The sequence below is a fragment of the Pelodiscus sinensis genome, chromosome 21 (assembly GCF_052426305.1).
Source record: "Pelodiscus sinensis isolate ZL-2025 chromosome 21, ASM5242630v1, whole genome shotgun sequence".
Lineage (NCBI taxonomy): Eukaryota > Metazoa > Chordata > Testudines > Trionychidae > Pelodiscus > Pelodiscus sinensis.
In genome coordinates this window covers 24,081,480-24,096,296 of record NC_143072.1, presented here as the reverse complement: position 1 = coordinate 24,096,296, position 14,817 = coordinate 24,081,480, and the positions used below count along the sequence as shown (strand labels likewise).

At 51.1% G+C, this 14,817-nt stretch overlaps 1 protein-coding gene across 2 annotated transcripts in view; it reads left to right on the top strand.

Annotated features, from left to right (window-relative positions):
* The window catches only part of NXN (nucleoredoxin), a 93,406-nt gene that overhangs the window by 25,812 nt on the left and 52,777 nt on the right, over positions 1-14,817 (top strand). The window contains exon 1 of one of the 2 annotated variants that reach the window (XM_075904655.2): positions 202-264. The exons of the other annotated variant lie outside the window; for it this stretch is intronic. Coding sequence (XP_075760770.2) covers positions 217-264 — 48 coding nt within the window. The 5' untranslated portion in view covers positions 202-216. Of the gene's footprint in view, positions 1-201; positions 265-14,817 lie in introns of those variants that run through there. 2 annotated transcript variants of the gene reach the window in all.

Genomic DNA, 14,817 nt, shown 5'->3' with positions numbered 1-14,817 from the left:
TGCTGTGGGAAGCTCTAATTTGACCTGAAGCTGTTTGTCCCTTGTAGCACAACTTCACATCCCTTTTGTCAGGTGACTGGATGATTCACAGAGATGGGGAAGCGCTTGCAAGAACTTCAAGCTTGAAAGGAATTCGTTGCACTAAACTTGGGATGGCATCAGGAAATCTTAAAGGCCTGGTTTGCTAGGACATGGGGCCTTAAGGGAAAGGGCTGTATGATGGGGAGGCAGACGAAGTGGACCATTCCCAATAAACTCTCTGAGGTAAGGGCTGGACCTCCGTAAGCCACATAGTAGGAAGTGGGTCTGGCCCACGAAAGCTCATCACCTAATAAACCATCCTGTTAGTCTTTACAGTGCTGCCTAGTCCTGTCTTGTTTCAGCAAGGCCAGACTAACACGGCTACATCTCTGTATATTGCTAATATAAGTGTAAACTTGTAAAATGTCCCCTTTTAGGACAGGGTTTTAAAAAGTAATATAGGAAGGGGGGAAAATGCAACAGTTGTCTCAGAAAGGAAGTGAGCGAGACCTTGTGTTACCTCATGTTATGGATGGTCTGGGCAGCAGCATGGGAAAGATGCTGCGTTGTGAGCACTCTGGGCAGTGTTTATGATCTAGATGGAAGTGAACGAGGCAGGTTTCCAGGGCGGTTGGTTAATCAGTGTGCAGGAAGGATCTTGTGTGTCGACCTGCCACCGGTGCAGCCATTTCAAAAACATACTCCTCTGCTCTCCGTATCGCCAACTTGCCTTGATATAATAAAATGAGCTACAACCACAGTTGGCCTTGAGAGAGCTAGAAATTGGCTATCTTGGTGGTGATTCATAGGTTCTTCTGGCTTTTAGGAAAGATGCATAAAGTTTGCTGACAGAGGAACTGGCTGGACACCAGGGGAACCAACGGCCACGCCAGGCTCATGGGCAAGGGCGGGGGGGGACGGGACTCCAAGCTTCTGGAAGGGACAGGGCTCAGCGCCGCCTGGACCATGCCTCCCCCACAGTGCTGCCAGGAGCGTACTACCCCTGCTTTCTCAGGCAGCCCTAAGAGGGCTCCAGTGGTGATTTAAAGCGCTCGGGGCACTGCCCCCCCCAACTCTTTTGGATCACTAGGCTCTGGCGCAGTTGCCCTCTTGCTTCTCCACCCCTTCCCCTCCCCCCCAGTTGGTGGGCTTGCTAAACATACTAGCTGCTGTTGTCATCCAGAGCCCAGGCCGCATTTGATGTGTCAAAGAATGTTTTTTCAAAGCCTTCCGGGCTGTTGTTAACACCCTGCCTTTCAGGCCACACTTTTGCGAAAGTTCACATTGAGCCTACATTTTCTTTCAGTGGCGTGGGAGATTGAAATGTGATGGACTAAAAATACCCAGTCCGTATCCAACCCTTGTTAGAAGCTTGGCCTGAAATCCAGGGACAGTCCAAAAAAAGGGGAGTCTGAAAAGCAGCAAAATGGAACAAGAAATGTGCATTCAATTTACAGTGATTCTTTGCAAGTTGAGTTCTGCTCCCTTATGCATATACGCTGTGGGATACTGTTTATTTCACGGGCCTCTGTCTTGTGCAGTGCACTGTCTGGACCATGCTCTGGGAGTGAATCAGGGTTCTGATTCATCCGTGGAAGAATCTGTAGTCTGTAGGACCCCAGCTGCATTTGTGGCAGACGTTGGAAGATGTGTAGTGAATGAAGAAGGGGGTTGCAGAAAGAGAGAAGATGATCGCATGGGTAAGGCGGTTGAATGCTGCCCTGGAGAATTGGAATCTATCCCTCTGTCTGCCATAGAGTGCCTCTGTGAAGCCAGGGACTTCGTGTTAAACTACGCTTTTCACAGGTGCGTGCTAACTGCATGTTCTTCATTCTCTGGGGTCTGACTTGAGACCCGGGGCTCCGGTTTGTGAAAGTGCTGAGTGCTCACAGCCGTTACTGAAGTCACTGGGAGCTGTGCTTTGGACAGACAAAAATGCTAACAACTCTGAAATATCAGATGGCAGGCATCTCAGATTGGGAACTTAAAATTAGTGGATACATTTGACCTGGTAGCTCTGTGCCTTAGTTCTCTATCTGTAAAATGGGGATAAAAGTATCCCCTCATCTCACAGGGATTTGTGAAAATAAATTCATTGATGTTTGTGAAGCGCTCAGGTGATGGGAAGCTCATGAGGAAATTCAGTAATTCTGTCATCAAAACGGGTTTGACTAGGAAGCAGTAAGACCTACAGCCACACATTGAACAACAAGCGCAAAACGAGATAGTGAGCCCTATCCATCCTGTGCATTGTATAAGGCAGGGCCCTCTGGAATTAATAGTGTGTGATCATGACTTTATGCCCTCACAGTGCACGAGGGGGGCGAAATGAAGGTTGCAGGGGTAGCCTTATCTGGCATTTCCTAACTTCTGAGTGCTTGACTTCGCACCTGTAATGTTCTCTTAATGTAGCCTCTTGGCTGCAATAATGATAGGAGATGGAGGTGTCCCGGTAGTATTTGATGGGTAAATGAAAGCATGCAGTAGAGAGCACCTTGTTGCCAGAGGCTCTGATGGCTTCTCAGCCCAGATGTGGTAACTTACTTGCTTTTTTGACCTGCAGCGTCAAGCTGAAGTTTTTCAGGTCAGTCAGAAGGAATCCTGTGAATTGTTTAGCTTAGTAGCCCCAGATGTCTGCTTTTGGCTTATGCCAACATGGATTTTGTTTGATCTCTTGATTGCACCACTGGTATGTGTTGGAGCTTTGGTTGCAGCAAAGCTCCCGTATCTGTTGAAGAAAGTGTTTGAGGAAGGTATTTTTCTTGCGGTTTTATGGAACTTTAGCCCAGTCGGTTGCTAAGGAAGCCCTGATGCGTAAGGGCTTCATAACTGTCACTCGATGGAGAGGAATGGAACGCTGAATGTTGTAATGGGTTGCACGGTCTTGCGCCAAGAGCGGGGCCTAGTTTGCTGCTCCCTTCCCCCCCCCAACCTGCTCTAGTTCACCTCCTTCCCCACAAAACGTGGTCTTAGGGGCTGTCCACCTGGAGCTGCCCCATGGCGTCCCAAAGCACTTGTTCTAGCAGGGGAGGGCCCTAGCGCCCCTCCCTCCGGGAGAGCGTTCCTCTCATCCCCTCCCCCTGGGGCTTTCTGGGATTTCCAGCGGAGCGCGCTCAAACCTGCAGATGTTGCCAGGCATGCACAGGCAGACCCTTGGTCGAATTCACTCTGATGATTAAGATTCTTGGCAGATGCACCCTGTGAGTCAGCTGCAAAGCATCATGTTAAAACCCAAGTGTGCCAAGTCTGACTTCAGCCCACGAAAGTGAGGAAAGTTGGAGTGAAGTCTGCAAATCCAGCCTGTCACTCCAGCCTTAACTCGCATCCTTTTTGTTTGGCAGGAGCAGCGGGGGGTGGGGGGCGAGAGTCAAGGCCCAGGTGTTAGGCCAGATTTGCACCTTCAGCTCTCTGCAGCTGGGGAGGGGGGTGTATGGTGTGAATCTGGGTGGATTGTGAAGGCCCGATAGTTGCTCAGTAGTCCTGGGAGGGACACCTTCTTCTGTTACATCGCCCCAAGGCATAATACATTGTACAGGCACCAGAATATATTTTATTACTAGCGTTTCTTTGAACAGAACTCATTTCAGTGGGTGTGGAGGGGCTGCTGCTCAGATTTAGGTCTGGGTTAGGCTTGGAACAGGGGTACAGTTTGAGGCTGAATCAGGGCAAGGCCTGGGGTTTGGGGCCATTCAGATGCAGGACGTCCTTCACACAAGGATTCAGCCCCAAATCATGCAGGCTTCTCAGGAGATTTCGAATGAGAGGCACAGAGCGTTCCTGAGGCTGCAGCCACCTCTGGATGAGATCTGGGAAATAGGCTTTGCCCCGAAACCAGAACCAAACCCACTGCTGGACTAGAGGCTTTCTACCTTCGGAGACACCAGATTTAGGAAGGAATTTCCCCTGCTGACACAGGCGCTGCTGCCGATCTTGGCCTGTTTTACCTTCTTATGGAGCACTGAAAGGAGATTGCTGAATTGGCATTGGAGAGCCACATGCAACATCAACTGTATCCTGCAATTTCTGGGGTGGGGAGGAGGCTGTTTCTCTTTGGTCCCTGCCATCTCATGTTGATCTTCATCTAAGCTGACCAGATGTCATGATTTTTCCGGGACTGTCCCGAATTTAAATGCTGTGTCCCGGTGCCCCATCAAGTAGTGAAATGTCCCGGAAAGCCCTGCTGAACATTTCAGTACTTGATAGGGGCACCGGCACAGTGCAGCAGCCTCCTCACCCCCCAGCAGGGCGTGTAGGGCAGCCGGGCCAGCTTGTGGTTATGCGCAGACCCTCCCTCTCCCCGCGGAACCGCTTCTACCTCGCGGGGTCCTGGTCCGTCAGCCCCGCCGCCTCCTCCTCTGGGCCACCTTGGAGCCCTGGCAGGTGCCGCGTGGAGCCCAACTGGGGCGTTGTGGGGCGGGGCGCGCTCAGCTCGGCAGGTGCTGGGACTGGAGCGGAGGCCCCTGTGGGGCTATTTTAATGCCACAGTCCAGGTCCTCGCGGGCAGCTGGAGTCAAGCGGCAGCTGCGTTCCAGCTGGGGCAACCTCACTGGGGCGAGCCTTGTGCGGCTGCCGCTTGACTCCAGCTGGAGCCGGGGCCGCCTGCGAGGACCCAGACTGCAACACTACAAATAGCACCACAGGGGCCTCTGCTCCAGTCCCGGCAAGCGGTCCCGCCCTGGGAGCAGCTGGGGCCGGGGCTGCGGGGGCTTCTGGGGCTGGACCGCAGGCTCCAGCCCCCACAAACTGGAAGGCAGAAGGTGAGGGAAGGGACGGGGGGAGTACTGGGGGTGAGGGGAGGAAGGGGCTTGTGCTGAGGGAAGAGGGGCAGGGCAGGAGAAGAAAGGGGAAGGCACCAAGGGGCAGGGTGGAGGAGAGACACATGCCAGGGGGCCAAGAGGAGACAGTGAGGAAAAGGTCAGGAGTGGGGAGGGGAGAGCAAATGTCAGTGGGGGTGGGAGAGGGGAGAGGACAGGGTGATGTTGGGAGAGGAAAGGGGAGGGACAGTGGGGGCAAGAGGGAGGAGGAGGAGTGGGTGCCCGGAGAAGAGGGGGGTGGGCGTGGAGCAAGTCATGTGTGAGGGCACGGAGGAACATGAGGAGAACTGGGCAGAGGATGGGGGCAGAGAGGGCACCAGGAAGGTGCAGGTGCCAGGGGATTGTGGGGGTGAAGCAGAAAGGCAGAGTAGGAAGGGGAGGGACAGGCACCAGCAGGCAGAGGAGAGAGGCAGGGCAGATGGGCAGAGGGAGGTGTTAGGAGAGGGGATGGGGAGGGGTACCTACAGATGAACAGAGTGGGGCTAGAGGAGAAGTGGACACGGGAAAGAGAAGGGCTGGTGCGGGGGAAGGTCCCCAAAGGGCTGAGGGGATGAGAAGGGCAAGAGCCAGGACAGCAGAAGAAGGTGAGGAGTGGGGGGGCAGCAGGCACCAGGGGAGCAGATGGGGCGAGAGGAGTGGAGGAGACATGGCAGCAGAGGGGAAAGGGAGAGGTTTATAAGATATTTATTAATAACTTGGGTGCCACAGTGGCACATCCGAACAAGCCGCATGGACTCAATACTGGTGCACAAGACAAAATTCACTCTGTTCATGGGAGGAAAATCTTAGCGGGAACATTTCCCCCAGCCTCTCCTCCCAAGTTAATGCAATGCAAATTGGGTTAATGCAATTGCAAGATAGTTGCGGGGGGGTCATGTGGGGGCCAAACTCATCCCTATTGGTGGGAGGACGGTGAGAGGAGTTCTTAGAGGGGTCACATGACACCCTTTACTTCTGGTCATGTGTCCATCTTGACCCTGGGAGTACTACCTCCAGGGGTGGGACTTCTTCTGGCAGGGGGTGTGGCTAACGGGTCAGGGGCGTGGCTAATGTGTCCCTAATTTTGGTTCAGAAAATATGGTCACCATATCTTTAACCCTAGAATACCTGCAGTGGGACACAGACTGTGTGCAGCCCGTGTCACGATGGGCCGTTACTGGTGTCTCAGCCCAGGAACTTGCAGTCTGGCTCCCTAAATGAAATAGACGAGGAAGGCTCAGACCCTAGCCCTTGTGACTCTGCTGTGAGTGGTCTCGGTGCGTTTCAGAACGCTCCCCTAGAAACTTGAGGGGTTGCTGGTGTTTTTTTGTGCAGTCTTTTCTTAAACCACACACACCTAATTCCGCTTATTCCTCCTGGAATCTTTTGCAGGCGTCGGCTTCGAGTGTGTCTCGGCCTGTCTGTTCATTGTTGGTTTTGAATCCCAGGCCCAGCGGTGGGAAGTTTTTAGAATTAATGCCAGTTGAATTTTTGAATAGAATTGCAGTGTCCTCTTGTGGGTTTTAAAATAAATATCCTTCCCTTCACGTTTTGCCAGCAAGTAGTCGGAATCCAAGGGCTGCAGAGCCAGCGAAAGCTTTGTTTAAGGAAAGGACACAGCATTTCCCTTCTCATCTTAAGTGACTTTGGGCTTTTCTTTCAATCCCTCTTGTGCCTCCTAAGAACAGATTCTGCCCCTGACACACACTTAGAGCCGTTTGGTTTGCTGGTCTGCCCTGCTCTAGCACACAATGTGCTGGACTGCAAGATGGCCTCCCAAGAGCTGTGGTGGAATAGTAGTTTTAAAATTAGACCTGGAGAGTGTCCTGTGAGAAGCAGTCCCGTCGGCACTTTAGGAGAATGGATGCACTCTAATAGGTCTAATCTCCTTTTTCGGTAAGGCAGGCAGGACTGTTTCTGCTAAGCTTTTCCATCCCGTGCAGAATAATTGTATGTGCACCAAGGCATGTGTGAATGTGCACCACTGGTAGCAACAAAAAATCTCGCTGTGGGCACGCTGCTAATCAGCTGGGCGGCATTTGAATCTCCTCTGAGTGGCAGCACAAGCACACAGCTTACAGGGAATGCTGGCAGGCAGCATCCCCTAGCAGTTATGTGGTGCTTGGCTGCTTTCTTTGTTTCAGTCACTTGCCCTGGACCTGGCATAAGGCTGTGCTTTCCGAACTGAGTTTGCTGCTCAGGATTCATTTTTAATTTTCTTCTTTTAATCCAGAGGTCACTTGGATTTCCTCTCTGTGGTGTCCTTGACCCCAAAGCCCTAATCTGCTTTCTTCTGCAGATGCCCCTCTGTGCCTAAAGCAGGCAGCTGGGTATGTTGGCAGACGTTCTATTTCATGGAAGATGGATTCTGAAGTTCTCCACCGTGCCCCAGCCTGGGTTTGCCCAGTAGCTGGTAGGAACCAGGAGGAGAAATATTTTACAGGGAAGGGCGGCATGCTGCAGCCAGCCCATGATTAGCACACGTGCGTATATTACAGTGACGCTGCTGTTAAGGTGGTTGTCAGTGTTTCCATTACGGAATCTGGGTTTCCACAGGAGCAAGTTGTCTGTAAGGTGTTCCTTTTAAAATAGCCCATTCCCCAAGGGTGCTTTATGAATGTGAACCAAACACTTCATACTCTCCGATGCAGCCGTGATGACTGTGAAGTAGGGATGTAAACTCCTGTTGAATCGGCTGAACCGTTAAACATGCTGTTTAACCGATTGTGACGGGCCAGCTGCGGCCTTCACTAAAACCGGCGAGACGCTGGCTCCGGCCCCGGTGGGAGGGCGAGGAGGCGTGACGTGGCAGGCGCGCGGCCGGAACACTGGCCCTGGCGAACTGGCGCCGGGAGGGGATGCCTGCTGGCAGCAAAGGGCAGACTACCACCTATCCCCCTCGGCATGCCGTGCTATAACCCCGCCCCCGGGGACCCGACGGCCGGTACGTTGGGATGTCGGGGGAGAGGCGAAGGAGGGCGGAACGGGCCCCAGTGGGGTCTTAAAAAGCACCCGGAGAGCAGGAGGCGGGGGAGGACCGTGGGGCAGCGGTTCCTTCCCCTGCATTGGAGGCAGGAGTACGGGACCCCAGAGAGCTGCAATGAGGAGCCCAGGACCCCCATCAGAGCAGTAGGTCCCTGGATGCTGGGACAAGAGGCCTTCAGGCTGAGGGAGGCTAGGAAGCAGCCTGGGGCAGAGTGCTTTTGGCACCCGTGGGCTGACGTGTTACAGGGTAATTCCTGAACCCCATAGGGCCCCGGGCTGGGACCCGGTGGAGAGGGAGGGCCTGGCTCCCCCTAGTCCACACCCTCATTGTCTCACCTTTGCGCATCCGCCTTATACGAAACTAAGGAATCTTGGGAGGGGCAGACGCCCCGGGGTACTGGGTTAAGGAACACGGACCCCCTTGTAGGGTCTGGAGGGCCATGGGGTACCTCGGATGGTGGGCTCGTTGGGCCCCACTCGACCTGGAAAGGGGAGTTGGGAGCTCGCGCCCGGACCAAATTCGTCACACCGATTACGGGCAGACAGAGTGGGGGGGCACTCCAGCCCAGATAAACGGGCCCCACCTGCCTGCTGCTGGGCTGGCGCAGGCCTCCTCACCTCAGCAGTTAGCTGCTGCAGTGCCTGTCCTCTCCTCCCTCCCCCCCCCCCGTTAACCCGTTGAACCTTCACAGCCCTATAGTGACGGACATTCCTGTCTCTTCCCTGGGAGGATTTTCTGTACAATTGTTTCATAATAGTCTGGATGGTACAATCAAGTCCCAAATGTATAGACAACATCATGCCAATAAGGTGTGCATTAATGTCTGTATCGACGGACTGGAAAGAGCAGAGGATCTTAGCGAGCTCAGATTAACGGTATTTGGGAAAGCAAAGTGAGTTGATCTTTATTTTCCCAAATATGTAAGTCTCCTCCTTTTTGCATTTTCCACAGGTCCTCATTCATCCCCACGGTTAGCACTTCTCTTGGTTCCTTTCATTTCTTTAGGATCTAAGCAACCAAGATCTTAAGACATTAGATAGTTATCGCTGCTAGGAGAGGAGTGGACCAACCAGGAAAACAAGTTACACTATCCAGCTGCAACTGAGCAACTCTCCACTGTAGGGCTGTCAAGGTTCAACTCGTTAACCAGTGGATGGGAAAAAGCACTGTAGATAAGTGAAGCCAAGTGCCTTAAGCCTTGCGGAAAGGGGTTGCATGTGTTAGTGAAATCTTGTGAATTTCCTTTCTAGATGGAACCCAGTAAAAGTCTGTCATTGACTCCTTAATCCTGAAGTTGCATGTGTTGGCCATACAGATCCCTTGCTGTATGGAAAAGCTTTGTTTGGAAGGTTCTGTCAAAGTGTTATCCAGCGAGGAGTAGAAAGGGGATTAAAACAGAATCCCTCCCTTTTTACCGACTGTCTATGTGAATGGACTAAAATGTTCGTTCCTTAGTATTGAAATAAAACGTAAAGACAACAACCCAGGACTTCGGAAAACGGCTGTGCTGAGTCTTCTTCCGGAATATATTATGGAAGGGTGAGGGGGGGAGACTGTGGGACTTGATGAGATTTTTCAGCTTGCAGATTTGAAATGAGTTTTGTTAAAACGTTGATGAGTAGCTACCTGCTGACTATCTGGCGAGTAGGGCTGGGAAAGGATAACTGAGAACAGCACTTAGGACATGCACTCTTCCTCAAACTTCCTTAGGAGGAGGGATAGATCTTCAATCTGGACTATTTTATAAGCAGTCGGTCCAGACTTGGAAGAGGTTAATTGTTTTGCATTATGTTCCATAGAGCTTCTGCATGGAAAGTGCTAACCCCATTTTGTCTCTACTTTCAGCTTCTACATTCAGATCTTGCGTGTTCGGGTCTCTCTTTGTTAGACTGCAGGAGTAGGCTGAGTTCCAGCGAGCCAGACGGCATCTGGAAGTGCTCAGTAGAGCTTCTGGCTGAGAGCAACTCGTGTGCCCTTTGAAGAGTTCAGGGACAGGGAACTTACCAAAACATACTTTTTTTTAATGCTAATAACCCAAAGCACCAACCGATTATGTTTGGGGTTAAAACTTTTATCTCTGGTCTCCAGTTCTGTCCCCGGGACAGAGATGACACTTTGTTAGTGAAGTGCTGAGTAAAAATCCAAGAGATTTTGAGATGTGGCGCCCGGTCAGAGCGCCACTGATTTATTGAAACAAAATGCAGGACAATGTAGCACTTTAAAGACTAACAAGATGGTTTATTAGATGATGAGCTTTCGTGGGCCAGACCCATTTCCTCAGATCAAATAGTGGAAGAAAATAGTCACAATCATATATACCAAAGGATACAATTAAAAAAATGAACACATATGAAAAGGACAAATCACATTTCAGAACAGAAGGGGGATACGGGGGGGGGGGGAAGGAAGGTAAGTGTCTGTGAGTTAATGATATTAGAGGTGGGGAAAGGTAGATGTCTGTGAGCTAATGGTATTAGAGGTGATAATTGGGGAAGCTATCTTTGTAATGGGTAAGGTAGTTGGTGTCTTTGTTGAGCCCCCCGCGGTGAGTGTCGAATTTTAGATATTAGACAGGATCACAAAGAAAAAACAGTTTCTCGCCATTTCAACCAGAAAGGACACTGTCTCAACGACCTAATCACCTGCATCCTACTCCAGAAGACTTTCAAATCTGCACTTGAAAGGGAATCCTCTGAACTGTCATTCATGCTAAAATTCGACACTCACTGCGGGGGGCTCAACAAAGACACCAACTACTTTACCCATTAGCTTCCCCAATTATCACCTCTAATACCATTAGCTCACAGACATCTACCTTTCCCCACCTCTAATATCATTTTTTTAATAGCTCATCATCTAATAAACCATCTTGTTAGTCTTTAAAGTGCTACATAGTCCTGTATTTTGTTTCAGCTATACCAGACTAACACGGCTACATTTCTATCACTGATTTATTGGTGTGACACATCTGTTCCTTGAAGCATAGCACTGATCACAGGCACCTTGCAAAACCCTTCAGTTTAAAATACGCAAACCAAATGGCATTAACTCCATGGATTGAAGAGAAGCTGTTTCTGTGGGGGGGCTTCTGTTGTTCCTCTGGGTCTGGAATTTCCTACTGTTGGGCATTAATGCAAACACTCGTGCTCAATCAGGCCAGGCTCCAGCTTGTGTCTGCAAGTGGCAGGCAATGGGGAGCACTAGGATGCCTGGTTCTGCTACAAAACTGTTTCACTTGATGTGGACAAGCCGGGTTTTTCCTCTCCTGGGGGTCCCATTCCTCACTCTTCTGTTGCGCTGTGCGGAGGGTGCTGAGTTCTTCCCTGAGCTCTGTGTGTCATGGTCACTTGTCTGGGCTTGCCAAGAGACACACAGACCAGCAGGATGTGGAGGACCACTGCTGCGCGTTTCTCGCCGTGTTCCACGCTTGTTTAACTGCCTCACACTCAGCCTTCCCTTTGTGTTTACTTTAGTGTTTGTTATGACAATTGAGATGGATTATTCCTGGCTCTTGCATTTACAGTATCTAAACCATCAAGATGCAGTACATGGGTTAGGTGTGAAGTGTGCTGTGTTCCTGGCACTTTGTACGTCCAGAACCTGCCATCCTGGAGCCCTGATCTGAGTCGGGAGTCTCGAGGCACTAAACAACAATTGTAACAATAAATAATGTGGAAGTATGTGTGTGAGTGTACGCTAGATGTGAGCGAGTATAGTGTATGTTTCCAGACAATAAAGATGTGTGTCTACCAGCCAGGCAGCTTTCAACTAGGTACTGATACTCCTAAAAATAATAAAACTTGCCTAATTAGAAAATACTGGACATTTTATATGTCCGGTATTTTCTTAATTTTTTCCCGGACAGAACCCTCAAATACCGGACTGTCCAGTTCAAAACCGGACACCTGGCAACCTTAATAGGGACATTTGAGATGGGGGGGACATACCTCTGAAGCACAGTGAACTCCACGGGGGAAGCGAGCTGTTGGGGAGAAAGGGCTGAAAATAAAGGTAAGTGTTTTGTGACCCCCTAGGAGAGGCCGGTGCATGAGAGTTCTATTTCGCTTCTCTTCCCCGCAGATCCAGGTTTGTCAGACTCGCAATCAGGATGCTCTCTGCTCATTCTCTTCTTTGTTTCCCTCGTGCACTGTTGGCTTCTTGGCCTTCTCCCAATAGGCTCTTTTTCTTTCCCTTGCCTTGCTAATTCATAATGGTGATTTCGTGTAGACTAGTACTGCTAACACTTGCAGACATGTCTTGAAAGAAAGTACAATCTTCTTTGGTTTTCAGCCAGCCATACACCGAAGTACCAGGGGTCTAATCCGATCTCAGGATGGCTCTTCCCTCGACAAAGTCTGAACCCGGCGCTTGGCTAGCACAGAAAAATTTGGGTGAAGGGAAGCGCTCCACTTTTCAAAAGAGCAGATCACTAACAAACTGATGAAAAGGTTTTAACTGTCAGACAGGGGTCAGGCATTTCAGTCAATATGTGGCTGATTATTCATCTTAATCCTGGGATTCATCTCTGTTCAATGGCCAAGACCTTTGGATTCTTCCCATTTCACTTCTGGTCTGATGATCAAGTCTCCATGCGAGGGAGAGGGGAGGTGAAATAATTGTCATGCCTCGGTCAGTGGGCAGATACTCAGACAGATGAGCCAGCTAGAAGAGCCTCGTAAGCTGAGATTCTGCTGCCCACCCCTTTCTGCTGTTTGTCCGTCTGTCACTCAGAGAGGCCCCCCAGGGTTGGACTGAAGAGGGTTAGCTGCTGCATGAATTATAGATAATGATCCGCCGCAAGCGATCACAACGTTCGTACTAGTCACCCCAGGCCTGTCTTGTACAGAGCTGCCAGTGGCATAGAATCATAGAACTGGAAGAGACCTCAGAAGGTCAAGTCCAGCCCCCTGCTCTACGCAGGACCAATCCCAACTAAATCAACCCAGCCAGGGCTTTGTCAAACCGAGACTTAAACACCTCTAGGGATGGAGACTCCACTATTTCCCTAGGGAACCCATCCCAGTGCTTCACCACCCTCCTAGTGAAATAGGCATCTCTGTGCTTGCGTTCTTCAGCCAGCCGTTAGGTAGGGCTCTGTGGGTGAGAGTGGGCATGTGCACAGAGGGAATGGGCAGGGTTTGGTCCGGGGGCTTGTTTCCGTGGGAAGGTTTTACCAGAGATACCAGTGTAGTTATATGATTGATCTCCCCAGGTGGCCGCTCGTTCCTGTGTGCGGGGGGCTCTTCCTGCCTTGGCTTATTTCTCTTTGGAAGGGGTTAAGTTAAAACTAGGAGGGGCGTAAGTTGTCCTGGTGAGACTGTAGTGGGCTAAATTCAGACCCTATTGAACACCAGCGTAACGCCCCTGACTAGAGAGCCCAGTGTCTTTATGGGCAGGTTGCGTTATGTCACAAGTAAAGAAAAGTCCCTCTCCAGCATTTGCTAGTGAAGAGAAATGTGCAGAGCAGCTGGGTGGCTATTTCTTTGGGTCGTGAAACTCTTTGATCCCATTCGGTACAGCTTCTCAGCCCTAAGCTCAGGTTCTTGCCTGCCAGCCTCCTTTTCCTAGGCTGCCCGTGTGTTAGTGATGCAGCTAGTGTACCCTGGCCCGAGGGCCCTGTCCTCAGTGACAGCAGGTCTGAGTGATGCTGCTTTTTTTTTAACCCAGTGGCCACTCGGGGACTTGCGCATTTTCTGTTTCACAGACTGCAGCTGCGTTCTGCCCGATCTCTCATTGCGTAGTGCAGTGGACTCTTTCGAAAGGTCCCCCCAAAGGGAATGCTGTTTTATAGTAAACAAAGTCACCCACGGCCCAGATGAGTTGTACACTACCCACTTTGCAGCCTACTCGGGATGTAAAATCCCATTTAATGAGTTAATTGGTTAAGCATTAAGTTTAACTGGTTAACGAATTAAACGGGGGCAGGTGGGAGGGCTGGGGCTGCTCCAACTAGGCTGCTTTTAACGTCTCAGGGGCTGCTGGTTCCCTGCCTGCATGGGGCCCTGCGGGCCTGGAGCATCCCTCGGTTGGCTGCTTGCTGGGTACTGGTTAACCATCACTTGGTAAGCATCCCCCGTTAAAGGTGAGGCTTACTGGGTACCGGTTATTAGCCATTATCATCCCTACTCCCCATCCTCCTGCTCTTGTATAAGCGCCTGGACTTGGGAGTCCTTGCTCTGTATTTGTGGGATCTTGGAACTAAAAGAGGCTCTGGGTTTGGGGTTTCTGATAACGTCACTCCCCTTCCCCCTTCGGAGCAGGCTTTGGGATTTAAGTGCAGCTAAGTTGATGGCTGTCCGTTCATTTCCCAGTGACTGTTATAAAACCGCCCCATGCCTCGGGGATTCGCTATAGCTGGGAATGGCTTTGGTGTATGACGGTGCCTGGAGAGATGATGTGGGGCTGGGTCTGAATGGCAGGGGCGGGTAAGAGAGAATCCCCTGGGTTGAAGCAGCAGTCTTGGCAGAGGTCGGGTTGCCTGAGAATGAAGAGCGGGTCTCGGCCATTGGTGCTCAGGGGATCGTGGAGGAGGAATGCAGCACTCCTGGTGACTTGCAGCCTCGGGGATTTCAGGCTGTTCTGCAAGATTCTGGGGTGCTGAAGAATCGCATGCGGGATCTGGGCCATGGCCTTGGGACTTCAGGGTGCCCCTGAAATCCGCACTAGGTGCAGGCTATGGAACTCCTGAGAGAGCACAACTGTGGTTGTGGGGCTCAGGGCTTTCCTCTCCGGTTGTGAATATTTCTGAAAGGTCACTGGGCTGGGTATCACTGCATAGCTGGTGCCTGTATGTCTGTGTGTTGGGATTTCTTCTGTGCACTGGTGTAGGGTGAGGCAGAGCAAGGAGGGGCTACAGCTGGCCTTTTTGCTGTTAGAATATTGAGGCTTCTCCTCACCTTTAATTTGAGGAGCTGTGTGTTTGCAGTCAGCAAGCTCGTGCCCTGATGTGAAGGGGAATGGTTTGGATGCAGCTGGGAGTTTCCTCATTTATGAATCAGTCTCCATGTAGGTGAAAGG